Genomic DNA, 17070 nt, shown 5'->3' on the forward strand with positions numbered 1-17070 from the left:
TTTGAAATCATCTCTGCACAGGTCGAGCGGCTTAAGGAGCCTGTTTGCACCCTCTCCCCGCAACACGATCCACGGTGCAATCCTAGGCCCGTTTCCTTGCAAGTGAGCCCGATGCCGCTTACACCCAAGTAAGCGCACAAGAGCGAGCGGCCCCACTTACTCCGGAGTAAGCCCCCACTGAACTTTAAAACATGCATTGGGCTGCCCTGCGCGCCATCTCCCATCGCTGCTCTGGAAACCTCTGCTGGAAGGCAGGTCACGCTTTTGCTCCGATTTGCCCTCCGAGGTGACCCGCACAGCCGTCGCCGGGGGTCTCCCGAGATCACTCAGCCCTTCCGAGCCGGCTCCTCCTGCTGCCTGAGCTGAGCTCCGCGTTTGCAGGAGGAGCTGGGCAAAAAGAAGTAGCGACAGGAGAGACCCGCTGCTGCTCCTCCGCCTCCTCCTCAGATCTCCGGTCCGTCTCGCCGGAGGAGGACCCCTCCCCCACCCTCCCACTACGCGCTTAGGCCGCACGAGCCCCCCTCCCCGCCGTGCCTCGATGGGAGGGACCCCAGGAGGCTTAGCGTGCTGCAACCATGGCGACGCGCCTGGCTCCGCCCCTCGCGGGGCAGGCCGGCTCGCGATTGGCCAGGGGGTGGGCCGTCGCCCTCTGCCCCCTGACCCTGCGCGGCGGCGGCAGCGGCAGCGGAGGTAGCGGCGGCGGCGCCTGCTGCCCGTTTCCTGCTGGCCTGGCGGCGGCTGGTGCCGCTGCTGCAGCACTGGGCGGGCGGGAGAATGCGGCGCCGGTCTCGGCTGATGCTCTGCTTCGCTTTCCTCTGGGTGCTGGGCATCGCCTACTACATGTACTCGGGCGGCAGCGCCGCGCTCGCCGGAGGCGGCAGGAAGGTGAGCAAGGAGAGCGCCAGGCAGGCAGGCGCCCACACCGGCCGGGCGACGCCGCGGCTCCCTGGCCGGCTTCCTCCGGTGGCGGAACTATGCCAGTCCCGCCGCCGCCTCCTCCCCGTGACCGCGGCGTCCCGCTCCCTGCCTTTCCTCTCTCCCCGCGGCTCACCTCAGCCAGCCGCCCTGCCCGTCCCGTCGCCCGCAGAACCACCCGGCGCCTCCTCTTCCCCGCCCCACGCGCCTCGCTTCGGGGACCGGCTTCCTCCTCCTCCTCCCTCTCCTCCTCACGTCTCCCGCTTCGAAGGCGAGCGGGAACTAGCTCCCCCCTCGCCTGCCCCCGCGTCTCTTCTCGCCTCCCCGATGGGCGAAGGAGGCGGCGAGCTCCTTTCTCCTGCCGCCCTCGCTTTCCCCTCAGGGCGAGGAGTCCCTTCGAAATGGGGTTTGGGCGGCAGAAAGCAGCGCCGTAAAATATGGCGCCCCCCTCCTCCCCAGCTGCCCGCTTCCCCCTTCTCTTATTTCGGGGGTCGAGGGGGCTTTCCGTTCGGTCGGTGAGGGAGAGGGCGCTGCTTCCTTGTCTTGGCGGGGAGGGAAAGCCGCCTGCGACGTGGGGAGGAGAGGGAAGCGAGGCTGTGGGGGTGGGGTGGGGGGTTTCCCCTCCAGCGTCTCCCTCTTCCGCTTTCCGTCTCCACCCCATCCAGGAATCGACACGAGGTTAGGCTGCCGCTGCTGCTTCTTCCTCCCCTTCTCTCTCTCGCTCTGTGGAAGGAGTTCGCCCTCCAAGCGCGAGGGATCGCCTGCCCCCCCGCCGCCCTTTGCTGGCTCTCTTCGGAGAGGAACACAGTAGCGTCCCTGACTCTACCCATTTTTCCCTGTTCAAAAAAAAAAAAAAAAAAAATAGAGAAAGAAAATAAAAGAAATTAAGCAGATGGTTTCTTTGTGGACTTCAGCCTGGTTTCCAACTCGTCATTGCACGAGTCGCTTCGCAGCCAACAGAAGCGAGCCACGTCGCAGTTTGTGGGGGAATTGGCGTGGGAGGGAGCGTTGTTAGGGGAAAGGGGGGAAGCTGGTAAGAATTGCTCCGGATTGTCACTTCTCTGGATGAATTGCTTATTTGTGGCGTGACGAGTCTCTCTTCTGCATAGGCTCCGACCTTGGAAATACTTTCATTGCCCCTCTTGTCTATGGTGAAGTAGTGTATCTCACCTCCACCCCCGGCCCAGTATTGAGGGTATAAATACTGCTGAAGCTAGAAGCGAATGTTAATTTTTTCAGACAATTGACTGCTTTCCACTGTATTCGTTTAGTGCTGTGTTCTTTAGCTATAATTGGGTCCAGTGGGTTGATCTTCAGATTTCTGGAATGTAAAGAGCAGGCCTCTTTTCCAGTACCTGTTCTTTGGCTTTGTCCTCTTGAAATAATTCTGTAAATATTTGGGTAGTGCTGAATATGTGCAGTGCTGAAACAGTTGCTTCACTAAGCTGTTTAAATCTTTCAGGTGGCCTATCATGATAGTTCATTGAGCAGGCAATATTTCAGGCAATATGTGAATCAGAGGCATAGAGCAGTGCTACTAACTCATGTCCAGAGTCTCAGTGTTGCTAAACCATTTATCATACTGCCTGGGGCTGTTGGGTCTTGTAGTTCAGTGACATCTAGAGAGCTACAAGTAGCCACCCCTGCCCTAAAATTAGAGGTTTTTCTTCAGTCATGGAAAATTTTTACATTGGAGTTCAGTTCAGTGGTTTGACAGTCTGTCTTTATAATGGAATTTACTTGCTTTAAATAAATAAAAAATGCAAGATTTTGAAATCCAGGGATTCCTTTCATATATTGCGAGTTTCTGGTATATAAAAAGGGATACCAAGAACTGACTTCAAGATGATTTGAAAGTTTTCTTCTTTTCTTGCTTTGGCAAATAAAAGTACGAGGATTAAGTATTAGAAACACAGTATAGTATGTGGCCAGAAATATTATGTAGTAAATTGTCACTATGAATTCAGGAAGTAATAAACTGATTATAGAAGCTCAAGAAATTCTTGCTAGTACTATTTTAACAATTCTCCAACCAAGCCAGTTGGTCATGTGTGCCAAAAATTGGCATTGATTGTAATATTGACACTCTTTCAGAACCAGTGACCACATTAGTGTTTCAAAGTACTGGTCCAAAGAAGTAAACAAATGAATTGTTGCCCTATGTCCATGAAAGCTTCCATTAGCATAGTTGTCGTATTGGGTGTTATGAATAGTGTGCTCAAAGTTGAGAATAAAACCTGTCATTTCGGGAGCTAAGAAATGTGGAATGTAAAAGGTTAGAATTACAGAAATGAGTTACAAACTTAACATGGATCTTAAATGGAGAAAGTCTGAAGTAATGACCCAGTTGAGCTGAAGGTCTGTGACCACAAGTGGGGGAAATGAACAATTATACACGGATTGGTGATTTAGGATTCTATTTTCTCTCAGTGAAGCATAACATTTAATTCCAACCTTTAGAATGGCCTAGTAATTGTAAGCAGAGGAAGAGGTGTGTAAACGTAATAGCTTTTGAAATTGTTGTAAAAGGCTCATTAACAGGGGATGTCAGACTTTGAAATAAAACTTGAAGTGGTGTGCGTGCTTTATGAATAGAAATCTTACTGCTGGGGAAATTGGGAAATTCACTTTAATTACTTACAAAGCAAATAATTACAACTTTAACATATCAGATTGGCTATATTGAAATCTTGATTATTTAGTTTACATGGTACTCAAGTGATAGTTCATTCAGTTACTAAGTTCAGCCAATTTTTGTGCGTGCGCCTCTGTTCTGTCACTTATCCTTGGTGTTGTCTCAGTTCTGGTCACTGCTTTCTTATGTATGTATAATATCATAAGTATTCTATGGAAACTGGTCCATTGGTAGCCAGTAGGACTAGTAGAGGAGGTACAAGCTATAGGAGAGAGAAAGAAGTGGGGGATAAGTCTATATAGGGCTTTAGTTCGTAGTACAACATTGAAATGGCAGTACAGTATATTTATTATATTTCTATCCTTTATTTCTATGCACAGCTAATGGAGATGTGCATGCCCCCCCCGGCTTTTATTATCTTCACAACAACCTAGTATGGTAGGTTAGGCTATGGGGTAGGAATTGTCCTTAGGTCACACAGTGACCTTCAAGGCCAGGTCACAAGATCTAGCAAACCACTGGCTTTCTGGTTCCTAGTAAAGGTAAAGGTACCCCTGCCCGTACGGGCCAGTCTTGACAGACTCCAGGGTTGTGCGCCCATCTCACTTAAGAGGCCGGGGGCCAGCGCTGTCTGGAGACACTTCTGGGTCACGTGGCCAGCGTGACAAAGCCGCATGTGGCGAGCCAGCGCAGCACACGGAAACGCCGTTTACCTTCCTGCCAGTAAGCGGTCCCTATTTATCTACTTGCACCCGGAGGTGCTTTCGAACTGCTAGGTTGGCATGCGCTGGGACCGAGCAACGGGAGCGCATCCCGCCATGGGGCCGACCTTTCGATCTGGTTCCTAGTAGCAGCACGCTAACCTTTATCTTACACCGACTCACTTATTCACCAAGCTAATCTTGATGAAGGAGTGTCACATAGACTTGCAAATTGAAGAGTGTTCCTCCCCACCCTTGAGTATTATGCAGAGATAACTGAATTCTTATTGAGATGTCCAGGCATATAACATTTTTCCAATGAGGGCAATGTGCTTCTGTTGCTTTTCTCTTTTAATTTCAACCCTGTGATGCAGACTGTGATTGTGTATATTGAGTATATATTAATATCAGCTTATGTTTATGAAAATACATTGGGTAATAAATTTCACTTGTTTATACTACTGCCTTACATTTTATATAAAATAAAAAAGATTGGTATGGTCATTAGGTACTGGTATCCTATAAATAAGTAAACATTATACCTTGATTATCAACATCCGTTGGTGCCTCTACCGAACTCATTTCCATAGCTGTGAAATCTTGTCCAGTATGAAATATTTTGTGGCTGTAGGAAAAATTGTGTCTTAACTTTTGCTCAAGGGATCTGTGGTAGGCAGACAGAGTAGTCATTCCACAACATTACTGTATTGAAGGTTAAGATATTTTCCTACTTTGGGCAAGAGATTTCCAACTCTTACTTCTGTAATTCTTGTCTTTTGAATCTTAAGTTAAAAAACAGGTTTCAAATGGCTTTCAATGTCCATTAATCTGTCAGTGCCTTGTTCCAAATGTTGTGTGGTCCCAGCGGAACACAGGACTTGCAGAGTTCTGGAGACAAGATTAGCAGAGCTTTGAGAAAACTCTTCTAGATTGGCTCTCTAGCAGTTTAATGATAGTACTTTTTTGTATAGTGCTTTCAGTGTTCAGTGTGCTCAACATATGCCTTACACTACAACTCTGTAATGAAAATTGGTACTGTTTCACCCAGGTGTGAGCCTAAGGTTGAGGGAGAGTGGCTTGCCTAAAAGCACCTGATGAGTTCATGAGATAGAGGTGAGATTAGAACCCAGGGCTAGTAGGATAAAATGGAGGGGGAAAGAATGAGTTATGCTCCCTTGAGCTTCTTTGATGAAAGGTTGGTCATAAATATATTGAAAATAAATACTTTAGCATATTGATGGTATACTAGATATATTCTTCTTTTGAAGGACATGGAATAATATATACCACAATGCACTCCTGAATTCCAATTGAGCTTCCCACAAAATGGAAGTCAAGTTCCCCCCCTACTGAATAGACAGCTCTCACTAAATGTGATGCTAAAAATAGTGAAATTGACAAGTTGCAAATTAGAGTAGCTTTTTGTGTATGTGTGTAAAATATTACTTAATTAACTGAAGATGAATAACTTGCCATTACTGCTGCATGCTGGTGACTTAAGTCGCTCTCATATATATGGATGTTTGCCAGGCAGGTGAACAGCGGCTTATTGAATGAGGCAGTCCTAGCAGTTTTCCAATGTTCTGCAGAAGCTGTTGAAGGATTCCCTTCGCCCGTTTTTAAAGCCATATGTAACTTGAATTGTTAAAAATAAATTTTAGTTAAGCTGCTCTAAAAGGTGAGCTAGCAACTTGAAAGTCATTCATAAGTGATTTTTTAGTAATAGATTTTTGTTTACCCTGAATATGCAAATCAAAACTAGCTCTGTCATGTTTTGTATTTGTCTGGTGTCCTAACTACATCTTACTACTGCACCTGGTAATGGGAAGTGACCTAGGTTAAGCCTGGCAGGACAGCTTACTTTGCGGCATTAACCCCACCATGCATTAATTAAACTTAAGTATGTTGTTATATGAGACTGGTTATCCTACAAGATCTGTCCTTTCTATTGAGATTGATTTTTTAATTTCTATATCATTTATTTGTTTTCCTTCTGACTCACCCTCCTTCTCAGTCTCTGGGTTCTTACTCATTGGTCCAACAAATTCTCAGCTCACCCACAAAGGTCTCACAATGAGAAGAGTTCCTGGAAACAGTGGTCTTCACCCTAGTCTCTCACTCTAGATTTGCTTTTTACGGGCAAGCTCAAGGTGGATAATTGTTTCCTCAGGCTACTGACAGCTGTGTGCCATTCAGCTGCCCTCTCCACACCCAGTTTCAGATACAACTGGTTTGTTGAGTTTCCCAGGAGGTTCAAAGGAATGGGAAAAGGACCCCCTGCACTCACAGCTCTTTCTTCATTCTCTGTCCTTTCCTCCTCTTCCAGCCTATCTTGCAGATTGCATAAAATAAGCAAGTTTACATTTCATTCCTGCTGTCTGTCTGCCACAGTGCTTCCACAGTGTGGAAGATGAAAACCATACTACTACTGGTAAACCAGGTCAGTTTGATTTAGCTGAAAGTGCTTAACCACATAATGGCAGCTTCCATCTGCATGACTGTTCATGAAACCACTGCTGCAGTCTGTGCCCTAGTTACATAACTTGCTTTAGGGAGTTCATCAGATTAGGGTTAAACAGTCTTGCCACATATGGTAAAAAGCTTGAGAATCATGCAGATGGCAGAGTTGTGTCAAGATTTGCACTGCCAGAAAAGGAGGTAACTATATATTGTGTGGCTTTTGAAGAAGGACCATCAATCAGTACTCATAATCTCAGAGGAATATTGACAATAGATGTTCTTTAGCATGCTGTTATCATTGATTGCTTAATTACTGAAACACTGTTCTGGTTGTGCTGAAAATTCTTCATGACCTCTAACTAAAATTTAGGCACTGGGTAATTCATTTTGTTATGAAAAATCCCACTGAGATACAGTTTTTAAAGTATGGTTTTCACAAATTGGCAACTGATTTTTCTGGGCTTAACCAGCTGTTTAGTGCTATGTTCATAGTGAAGTAGTTAAATGATACTTTTTATAGCTTTAATTGCTAAATGTTTTCTTCACTTCCATTAGTAAAACATCTGGCTTTCTTTTGATGTTCTCTCTGGGTGACAGCTGAATGACAAAATAATTGTAAAAAAATACAATAAATAACCTGCTGTGAGAAATTAGAACTGTGTTTAACGTTTAGCATGTTATCTTAATAGCAGCTTTTCTTCAAGATGATATATTAAAACAGCTTGTATTCTTGTCAGAAATATTCATAGATAATCCAACTTCTGCCATTTAAACAAATCTGCCATTTAAACAAATCTGTTTGCCTATGCCCTACCTTATTATCAGATATCAAGATGCATTTGCCGCCTCTACGGCAAAATGATTGGGTAAACCCATTAGCCAGTTGTGGTTCCTGCAAGGAGGGTACGGCACCATTGCCTGCATCTAAAAGCATTGGGCTGGATTCAACTAAACCAGTGCAGTAACTGAAGTCAGTGCAAGGACTCTTGGTAGAGTGACAGGATTTTCCTTCCTCTCCTTCCCCTGATGTTTTCCCTATGCATTCCCCAGATCTGCTCTGGAGGGTCAGGAAAACTCTCAGAATGTGTCAGGGGAGGAGAGGGGATATCATTTCATTTAGCAAGCAAAATTCATGTGCTGATGGAATGATCATGTTAGCACAATGTTGAATTCCACTCATAGTCTTTCCTCCACAGGATACAGGAGATCATGCCTACTTTCCACAGTGCAGTCTATCATTCAATTACCTGGTGGAGGTAATTAATACATACTGCTTCATGCAAATGTAGTTGATATTTATACAATCGGATCATGAGAGCCAAACTCAAATATCCTGTCGGTCATACTGGCAGTCTTCAGATAGATACTTGACACTCACTGCAGCAGGACAGGAAGTTGTAGTGTGGTGTAGTGGTTAAGAGCGTGGCCAGTCTGGTGTAGTGGTTAAGAGCGGTAGTCTTGCAATCTGGGGAACTGCTCCTCCACATGCAGCTGCTGGGTGACCTTGGGCCAGTCACACTTCTCTGAAGTCTCTCAGCCTCACTCACCTCACAGAGTGTTTGTTGTGGGGGAAGAAGGGAAAGGAGAATGTTAGCCGCTTTGAGACTCCTTAGGGTAGTGATAAAGCGGGATATCAAATCCAAACTCCTCCTCCTCCTCCTCCTCCTCTTCTTCTTCTTCTTCTTCTTCTTCTTCTTCTTCTTCTTTATGGTGCAGTAAATATGTGCATATAAAGAACAGAATTCTCTTGGCTGTTCATAGTAACTAGAAACAATGGGCAAAAATAAGAGTTTGCACTTCCATAGGCTTCTTTGATATGGCAAGTGCATTGTCCCATCAGTGCCAGCTGCTTGTGTGGTTGACAAGCTAGAGCCTTTTAAAGAATGTTGCTAAATGTAGATCTAAGCAGTACAGCTAGAGAATTAGCTGGCACAGTTGATGGGTTCATTACCTTTTCTTTACTGATGAGGAGCTTAACTGAAATTTGGATTTGTATCAGTGACAAATAATGGACCTACACAATGTTTTTTAGTTTCCATGCCAGAAGTCCGTGAAAGCCAAGTTAGTCACAGAATAATGACAACAAAGTGTTGCAAACAGTTATTGGACCCACAAACTAACTATAAAAGCAGGAGGTTGGCACATATCAAAAGTTTATAGCTACATATGCCCTACATTTTTAAACCTGGAAGAATGTGTATCTTCATAGCCAAGGTTGCTGTAGATCACTGACACTGACTGTTGCTGCTGAACTAGCAAAGTTCTCTTCATATCTTGTATCGCCTTAAAAACAGAGATTCTTGGTCCTAATTTGGCACCAGGTAACAAGGTCCATTATTCTTCAGTCGTAAGATGCATGACAGTGTCCCTGTACTTCTGTACTGCTGATGAGTGAGATGATTTCCCACTGCTTTTTAAAAGCATGACCTAACTGCTTTTCTTTAGGAAAATATATCCTTCCTAAACCACTTTAAAACAAATGGCTTTGGTGTACAGTGGTACCTCTAGTTACGAACACCTCTGGATACGAATGCTTTGGGCTACACACGCGGCAAACCTGGAAGTAAAGGAAAGGTTTTTGCTGCCTGCGCAGAGACGGACTACCACCGTGTGCGCATGCACAGAACAGGCGCTTCTGGATGTGAATGTTTTGGGGTAAGAACGGACCCCCAGAATGAATTAAATTCGTATCCAGAGGTACCACTGTATGTGAAACCCATGTAGGAGATAGTCTAATATGGTCAAAAGGAGTGTGTTTCTTGTTATTGACATGGGTATAGTTAATGTATATTCAAACCCTACATATTTTGCTTCTGGGCTGCTTTTTTGTATTCAGCCTGCCCAAACTACAGGATGTTTCTCCCTCTCTCTTGACACTATGTTTTCTGATAGTTGTTGTGTTATAGGGCGGTTCACACTTTTAAAAGGTGCAATGATGCAAACCTAAGGATGTGGTAGGCAACAGAGGTATGTTTTGCTGAACATCTGCCTAATATGTGATCTGGTCATACTTCTACATATTACGTGCTATAATGCAACAGATGTATGCTGTTTGAATTTACAGTTCAATCTCTAAAGCCTAGCTTGCACTCCAGAGTTGAAAATGGCGGTCTTCTGTAATTAAGCAGGGTGTGATCCCAGAGTGAATGGTAAGTAGATGATATTCTCTGGCTTCAAATATCACACTGTTTAGAAGCCATGATAATTTATTGCATTTCTGGGCGCCGAATCTTCGTTGCTTTTAGCTCTGTGCATTCTCCCAGCTGTCTAGTAGCGTATCTAAATATGTAACTAATGTGTACATATTTGGTTTCAGTTTAAGCTGTTCCGAGTAGCAATGAATTTCTTGGTTTAGAATTTGCCTAAGTTCTAAATTAAAAATTAAAAAAAATCTGACGGTAAGACAGCAATGGGGAATATTTTTCCCTTTTCTTTTTTCTCTTGTCAAGGGCGCTACATTCTATTTGGGATAAGTTGTTGGGGCTGCATCCTATTATGGGCAGGGCCAGATTCAGAAGTGAGTGGGGTCACCTCTTCTTACTCTCCATCCAGAGGGCTGCTGGGTGAATGACATCTCTTTTGCCATATATCTATGTAAACTGATTACTTGCAGGGAGCTTTTGAAGTTAAGTTGATCCAACTGTGAATTTAGGTGAGATGCGTTTGCTGATTACTAGTTCTGAGTAGTTGCTCTCAGCTATGGTGTATATAGAGTTGTACCATTTAATTCAGGGACTTGCAGAACGAACTCCTGCTCATGAAAACACGCAGTGTTATTTTTGGTCTGTCTTTCCTTGTAAATATGGAATGGACTTATTATGGCTCTTCAGTATGCTTATTCTTGGCATGATAAACTCACATCCTCTGCCACTTCATTTTCACGTAGGGAGCTATTTGTGTGAAATGGCTATTGTGAAAAAGAAAAAATTGCAGTGTTGGAGGGAAAGGAGCATTATATGCATTGAAAAATCATTGCAGGTGTGGGGAACCTGTGACATGGTGATGTACTCCCATCAGCCCCAACCAGCATGCTCAATGGCTAGGTGTGGTAATTGTAGCCTCATACCTTCTGGAGGCCCACAGGGCCCCCACCTCTGTGTTATTGCCTCAAGCGTGTGTGTGTGTGTTACCCTTTCAGGAGATTAGGTCATAAATTGGCTACCATCGATATTGTTAGGATTATGCTGAAAGTACCAGCTTGCAAGCCTCTAATTGATGAATTAGGGCAATTAGCAAACTCTTAACAATAGATTAAAACAGGCTTCCTCAACCTTGGCCCTCCAGATGTTTTTGGCCTACAACTCCCATGATCCCTAGCTAGCAGGACCAGTGGTCAGGGTTGATGGGAATTGTAGTCTTAAAACATCTGCAGGGCTGAGGTTGAGGAAGCCTGGATTAAAATTTGTCCTCCAGTTAAACTGGCAAAAAAATTATTCTGGAATTTGGACTCCTGGACTGCCATGACAGCTGGCTCCCTTCTCCCTGTGCTAGAAAAAAGAATCAGTGCTGACACAGCTTTTGTTAAGGGTTTAAGGAACTAGGAGTGAACTGCACACCTTCCCCTTCTCCACACATGGAGAGCCTTCATACCTATCTGAAGGGTATGTAAAATTTGTGTGTTTCTTCCCTTGCAAGGCCTTATATTTATCTGATTGCACATTCCACTATCCCAGTAGTAGGGTAAAGGTAAGGGACCCCTAGATGGTTAAGTCCAGCCAAATTCAACTAGGGTACAATGCTCATCTCTGCTTTCAGGCTGAGGGAGCCAGCGTTTGTCCACAGACAGCTTTCCGGGTCATATGGCCAGCATGACTAAACTGCTTCTGGCGCAATGGGACACAGTGACAGAAGCCAGAGCGCATGGATACTCTGTTTACCTTCCAGCTGCAGCAAGCACCTATTTATCTACTTGCACTGGTATGCTTTCGAGCTGATAGGTTGGCAAGACCTGGGACAAAGCAACAGGAGCTCACCTCATTGCATGGATTCAAACTCCCGACCTTATGGTCAGCAAGCGCAAGAGGCGTCTCAGTTTGCCCAGTGATGCTGTTTTGGGCAAGCCACCTGACCTCATACATGTTGGGTATGGGACAGGTAAGCCTGCAGCTGCAAAAGAACAGTGGGGAGCCTTAAAGCAAACTTGCAGTGGCTTTTTGCAGCCACCACTTACATTAGGTGCTTTTTAAATATGGCTCCAAATGCAAGTTGCTGTGCTTTTGACTGAAATTGGTTTCATTTGAGAGCTCCAATTAGAAATATTCACTTATGCTTTTAGTTAACCACAGCGTGTCATATTGTTCATGCCCCAGTATTGTGGCTCACCTTCACCATGATTAATTAAAACCAGCATTAGAAATCAGCTTGAAGTTTGCTGGTTTTGAACTAGCCATTACTGTTAGTTAAGAGTAGTGGTTCCTAACCTTTACAAGTACAGTCTCCCCCCATGCTGTGTTCTAATTTTAGGCTCTGTTAATTGAGAAAATATATAACAACAACAAAAAACCTGTTATGAACTCAGTAGCACTTTTCAATGAAGTGTTAAATAATTTCACTTTTAATATCACAATAAATAGTAGTAGTAGATTCATTACCTGCCTTTCATCAGAAGATCATAGGGGAGGCTACAGCAATCTAACCAACAGTCTAGCAAATTTTGAAGGAAAAGAAGCCACGTGGAGTCCCAGTTTGGTCCTCATGCCCCTTCCCAGCTGCTGACAGCACCTTTAGTCATATACAACCAAAGGGGGGGGGGTTAATGAGAAACTCCTAAGAGACTGCAATTTGTATCAAAATTGTGACCTCAATTTCAGCCCCACACAGCTGCTTTTCCTTCAAAATAAAAACAGTTAATTTAAAAAGTCAGAAGACAAAACAAAAACAAAAAAAGCTTTTGGTGCTCATTTTATGATAGATAGAAATTAGAGCTGTAAAGCAAAATCCTTGGGGTTTTGGATCTCACCTTTCATCAGCTGACAATAGTATAAGTCAGTAAATGCAGAGCTAAGAAGGGGACTGGCTTTCCAAGTTTGCTCTGCGACATTGAGCATTCAGTTACCCACCTGAGGGTTGAAGATGCAGATGCAATGAGTAGCAAAACTGTGTCAGAACTGCAAAGCACGTGAATGATCTGCTGTCAGGGCCACGCATGGCCTGGATTTTCCTAACTTCGCACACCCACAATAACTGCCATGCCCAGCTGAGGTGGGACAGGGCTGGCAGGCAGTTTCCCCTGATTGAGAGTGCCAGCCCTATCCCACATCAGCTGGGCATGACACTTCTTGTGGGTGTGTGAAGTTGGGAAAGTGCAGGCCGTGCTTAGCCCTGATGGCAGATCTTTCACCAGAGGAAATTACCAGCCAGTCCCTGTTGCAACCCATGCTTCTTGTGCTGTTAGGGTTTTGTAGTTGTAGTTGCCCGGGGAGACCAGATCTTGCTTAGTCACTGGGGTCTCGAGACAAATTGACAGCCACAGTATTGGGCCTTGCATGAGACTGAGCGATGCCTGTGCAGAACATTCAGTGAAGAGTAACAAAAGTAGGGAGCAAGTCTAAATAACGAACTTCTTTATAATACTTAGTGAGGTGCCCTGTCATTTCCTTTTTTTATTTTTTTGTATTCCCTATTTCATTATTTGTGTTACTTTCCTTTGACTGTCAAAAGCATTGAAGAAAAGCAAGGCAAAAGGCCAAGTGCTCTATGGGGCATCCAAGAAGAAGAAAGAGGTAGCCTTGTGTGCTGGGAACAATTTTGATAAGTTGGGATGAAAAGGACTTGAGAAGATTAATGGTAGGCTTTCATTTTAATGAGCTGCATTATCACCTGGGGTTTCATCAAATCCTAGCCGTTCTCTAGTCGTTTGGAGGTTGAATGATAGAGCAAAGGCTGTAGCATTAAATTATGTGTAGTCTGCCTCTTCTCAATCCTCATCTCCTATTTAGTAGAACGAGCAAACATGTGCAGCGCCTTTAATGCTCAACAGTAATCCATTGACAGGTTTACGGGGCAAGCAACCCCAGTTTCTTTTAGAGAAACCCTATTGCTTCAAGCCTGGCAAGAAGATTTCGTATTTTAGTAGAGAACTCTGCAGCTGCTTTTGAAAATCTCAGCAGTAGTTTCATCAGAGCCTTTATCCAGTTTGGTACATAGTCTAAAACCAGGCACGTCCAACCTCAAGTTGCGTGGCTATTCCCGCCCCCTCCCACAGATGAGGTAAATAAAGACACCGGACAACAGATTTTAGGTTAATGGGCGAAAAATGGCCAAAACTTTATTGATTACAGGTAAGAGGGGTATTGGCTTTAGGCATTGGCCCTAACCGACTATCCGGTCTAACCGGGAAGGGTTAAACACCAACAGGGGGAGCCCCCGAGATGCACATCCCTGGGGCGCTCCCCCAGTGGTTACCGCTCGGGAGCGCGCTTTAGGCCCTAGCCTCCGTAGGTTTCGGATGAGGCAACGCCCCTCGGAGTCCTTTAACGAACTACCCTTCACGAATTGGGGGAGGTGATGGCGTTCCTCCCCCCCAACTTCATTTGCATAACAATTACCCCTGCCAATGCCTAACCGCCAAAACCAAGGAGTTGTGACGTTTTGCTACGAGGTAGGCGAAAAAACCAAGTGGCTTCAAATTCCAGCCAATTAGCCAAATGGAAAAACTCCTCCCAGGCCCCTGACGGCGACCAGCCGAAGCCCATAGCAAAGTCCGATTGCAAACCTAGAGGGAGGGTGGGTGGGTGGGTGGGAGACCACAGCTAAAGCAGAAGGAAAAAGGGGTCGAGCCAGGGCTGCCCCGACCTTAAGTGCCCCCTAGACGGCCCGCCCCTACCGCCAGCCGATTGGCTGGCGCTGAGGGATATGAATAATAATGGGGAACCTGGTTCCCGTGGGGCTGGCCCCAGCCCCGCGAGAGTGTGGGTGTGGGCGTGATCCCGCAACCCCACCCCCTCCTGAGTTTGGGAGTGGCTTTGCCTGCGATCTGCCAACAAATATCAAAAACTGGCAGTGATCTACCACCCTCCAAAGTCATTTAAGTTTATTAAATAAATAAATGGATCTTTATTTCACAGATACAGTAGTTATGTTTGGATATCGTTATCACAGATCCAAATAGTTACTGGATGGAGAAGTAAGTAAACAAGTGAATAAAGTCGAACTGTATTTGTATATTAGTTTGCACAGATCTGAGGAGCCAGCTTCTCTCCCTCCCTCTCTCTCTCTGTTAACTCTTTCCCTTCCGAGTCTCTCCCCCCCCCCCCGCCAAAGGGAGCCTCACAGCTGATGTGGATCCCAATAGTGCATGCCCCCCCCCTGTCAAAGAGGGCTGCACAGCTGTTGCTGATCCCCATTGGGAAAGCCAAGCTAAGCCCGCCTCCCCTCTTCCAGCAGCATCATGCAGACCTCTCCGCAGCTCAGCCACCCCCTTCGCCATTGGGAAAGTCATGGTAAGCCCACCCCCCCTCTTCCAGCAGCATCACACAGACATCTCCTCAGCTCCCTCATGCCTCCCTCCATCTCCCCTAGCCCTCAAGCTGCTCAGGGTTGTATTGCTGTGGAGACTGATAGCGGCAGCGGCTGCTGCTGCATCTGAGGTTGCAGAGAAAGGCCCCACGATCAAACAGAAACAACCCAAACAACCTGGCGGTCAACCGCAAGCTTGCGATTGACATGTTGTAATGGTCTAAAACTAATGTAGGAATCCGTACATCTTTTTTCTTTGGGGGGAAAAGAATTGCAAGGGCAAAGGACTGTCAAGTTGAATGGGGAAGGCATGTTCCAGGCCCAAGCCTCTTTTACACAGTCATTTCAGTGAAAGGAGATTACAGAAGTTGGGGGAGGCAGAATTGGGCAGGGGGTGGGGCGAGTCTGAGATGAAGCTGAATCCCTCCCGCAGCTGATCACTTCAGTGCCTAGGTGGCCTCAGAGTGATCGCAGAGATGGAAGGTGGGTAGAGAATTGGGTACAACCTTTGCCCTAGTAGACTAGTGCATGTGCTGCTCTCTGCTGTTGGGATTATTCCTCCATAAACTCAAGGGGAAGTGTGCAAGTGCAATGTTTGCTTCTAGCAGTTGTGGGATGCAAAGGACTTCTGTTGTTGGGTTTTTTGCAATGGAGAGTTGGCCTCATATCTTTCCAACCTCCACTTCTCTGCCCTGAAGTGGATGGTAAAGTTAAGGAACAGTAGTTATGCAACCATGTCTAGTATTGTTCGATGACCTTCATGGTTGCCTAATAATACCAGTAGCAGTGTTACAATTCCCAGGAAGAAATGGCTTTTAAGATAAGAACCTTCCATTTTAATGTTTTCCACTTAGGTAGAAGTAGAAACTGTCTTCATTATTTTGTTTGCCACATTTATATCCTGTCTTTCCTCCAAGGAGTCTAGGTAGGATGATGATGGTTGGATTCGTTATCCAGCCTTCACCATAAAGTCAGAGGCTGAATATCACTAGTATAAAAATACAATATTAATTAGTTACAATTTACAACCTAAAGAAATAGTTAAGTGCGGGCTTGTATTTAAAGCTGGGTGACTTGTTCTTTTTGCTGTTGCTGCCAGAATTGGTGTGTTCTTGCGGAGACAGAAGAAATTGGGGAGATTAGCCATCCTGTGCTAAAGAATGGTGACTTGCCCAGGGTCACACAGTAACCTCGTTCTGACTTGCCCAAGGCCATGCAGTGAGCTTCATGGCCTAGTGGTGGTCTGAACCTTGGCTTCCCTCATCCAAGTTCAACATTTCAACTGGTTCAGTTCTTTCATACTGTGATTTGTTTCTAGCAAATGGAATGCTCCTCCTGTTAAACCTTATAGCCTAATACAGAATAACGCCATTTGTACAAATTAATTCTTTGCTGAGAATTATCATTTCAGAGTTGCAAGTTCATAACCTTAGGTTGGAGGACTTCATGTGTGATACCTTTTTGGTTTGAAAGTCAACCCGAATGTGGCATGGGAGTTCCTTGATTGAAAAGTGTGATTTGATCAAAAAGGAGCTGTCTATTACCACAGTCTGGATCAGGTCCACAGGGGGAGAGTAGCATGTAACCTTTCTTTTCATGTCACCCCCCCCCCCCACTGCAAAGCTCCTTACCATAGCTGCTAACTTCCGTGGAGTCAAAAAATGTAGTTTTTAATGGAAAAGCAAGACAGCTGGGTATTATTAATATATAGTGATGATATATTACCCCTTGATGACCTTTCCTGGTGGTTTTATTTTGATGATAAAAGCATGGGAGACACAACTGAAGCCCAGAGTAACTCCTATGGGGAACTATAGTTGTATGCTGCCACTTCTGGAATGTATTCTTCAGAAAGCAGCAAAACTACCATAAAGGAGTATTCTCAGGCCAGAAAAGCAGTCC

General features: G+C 45.2%; 1 protein-coding gene across 1 annotated transcript in view; it reads left to right on the top strand.

Annotated features, from left to right (window-relative positions):
* The first annotated feature begins 664 nt into the window (after positions 1-664).
* The window catches only part of GALNT2 (polypeptide N-acetylgalactosaminyltransferase 2), a 67062-nt gene continuing 50656 nt past the window's right edge, over positions 665-17070 (top strand). Inside the window, exon 1 of the mRNA XM_083433635.1 lies at positions 665-885. Within this exon, the coding sequence (XP_083289761.1) occupies positions 775-885 (111 nt within the window). The 5' untranslated portion in view covers positions 665-774. The remainder of the gene's footprint in view (positions 886-17070) is intronic.

The sequence above is a fragment of the Podarcis tiliguerta genome (genome assembly GCF_965153285.1).
Source record: "Podarcis tiliguerta genome assembly, chromosome: 3".
In the NCBI taxonomy this organism is placed as follows: domain Eukaryota; kingdom Metazoa; phylum Chordata; class Lepidosauria; order Squamata; family Lacertidae; genus Podarcis; species Podarcis tiliguerta.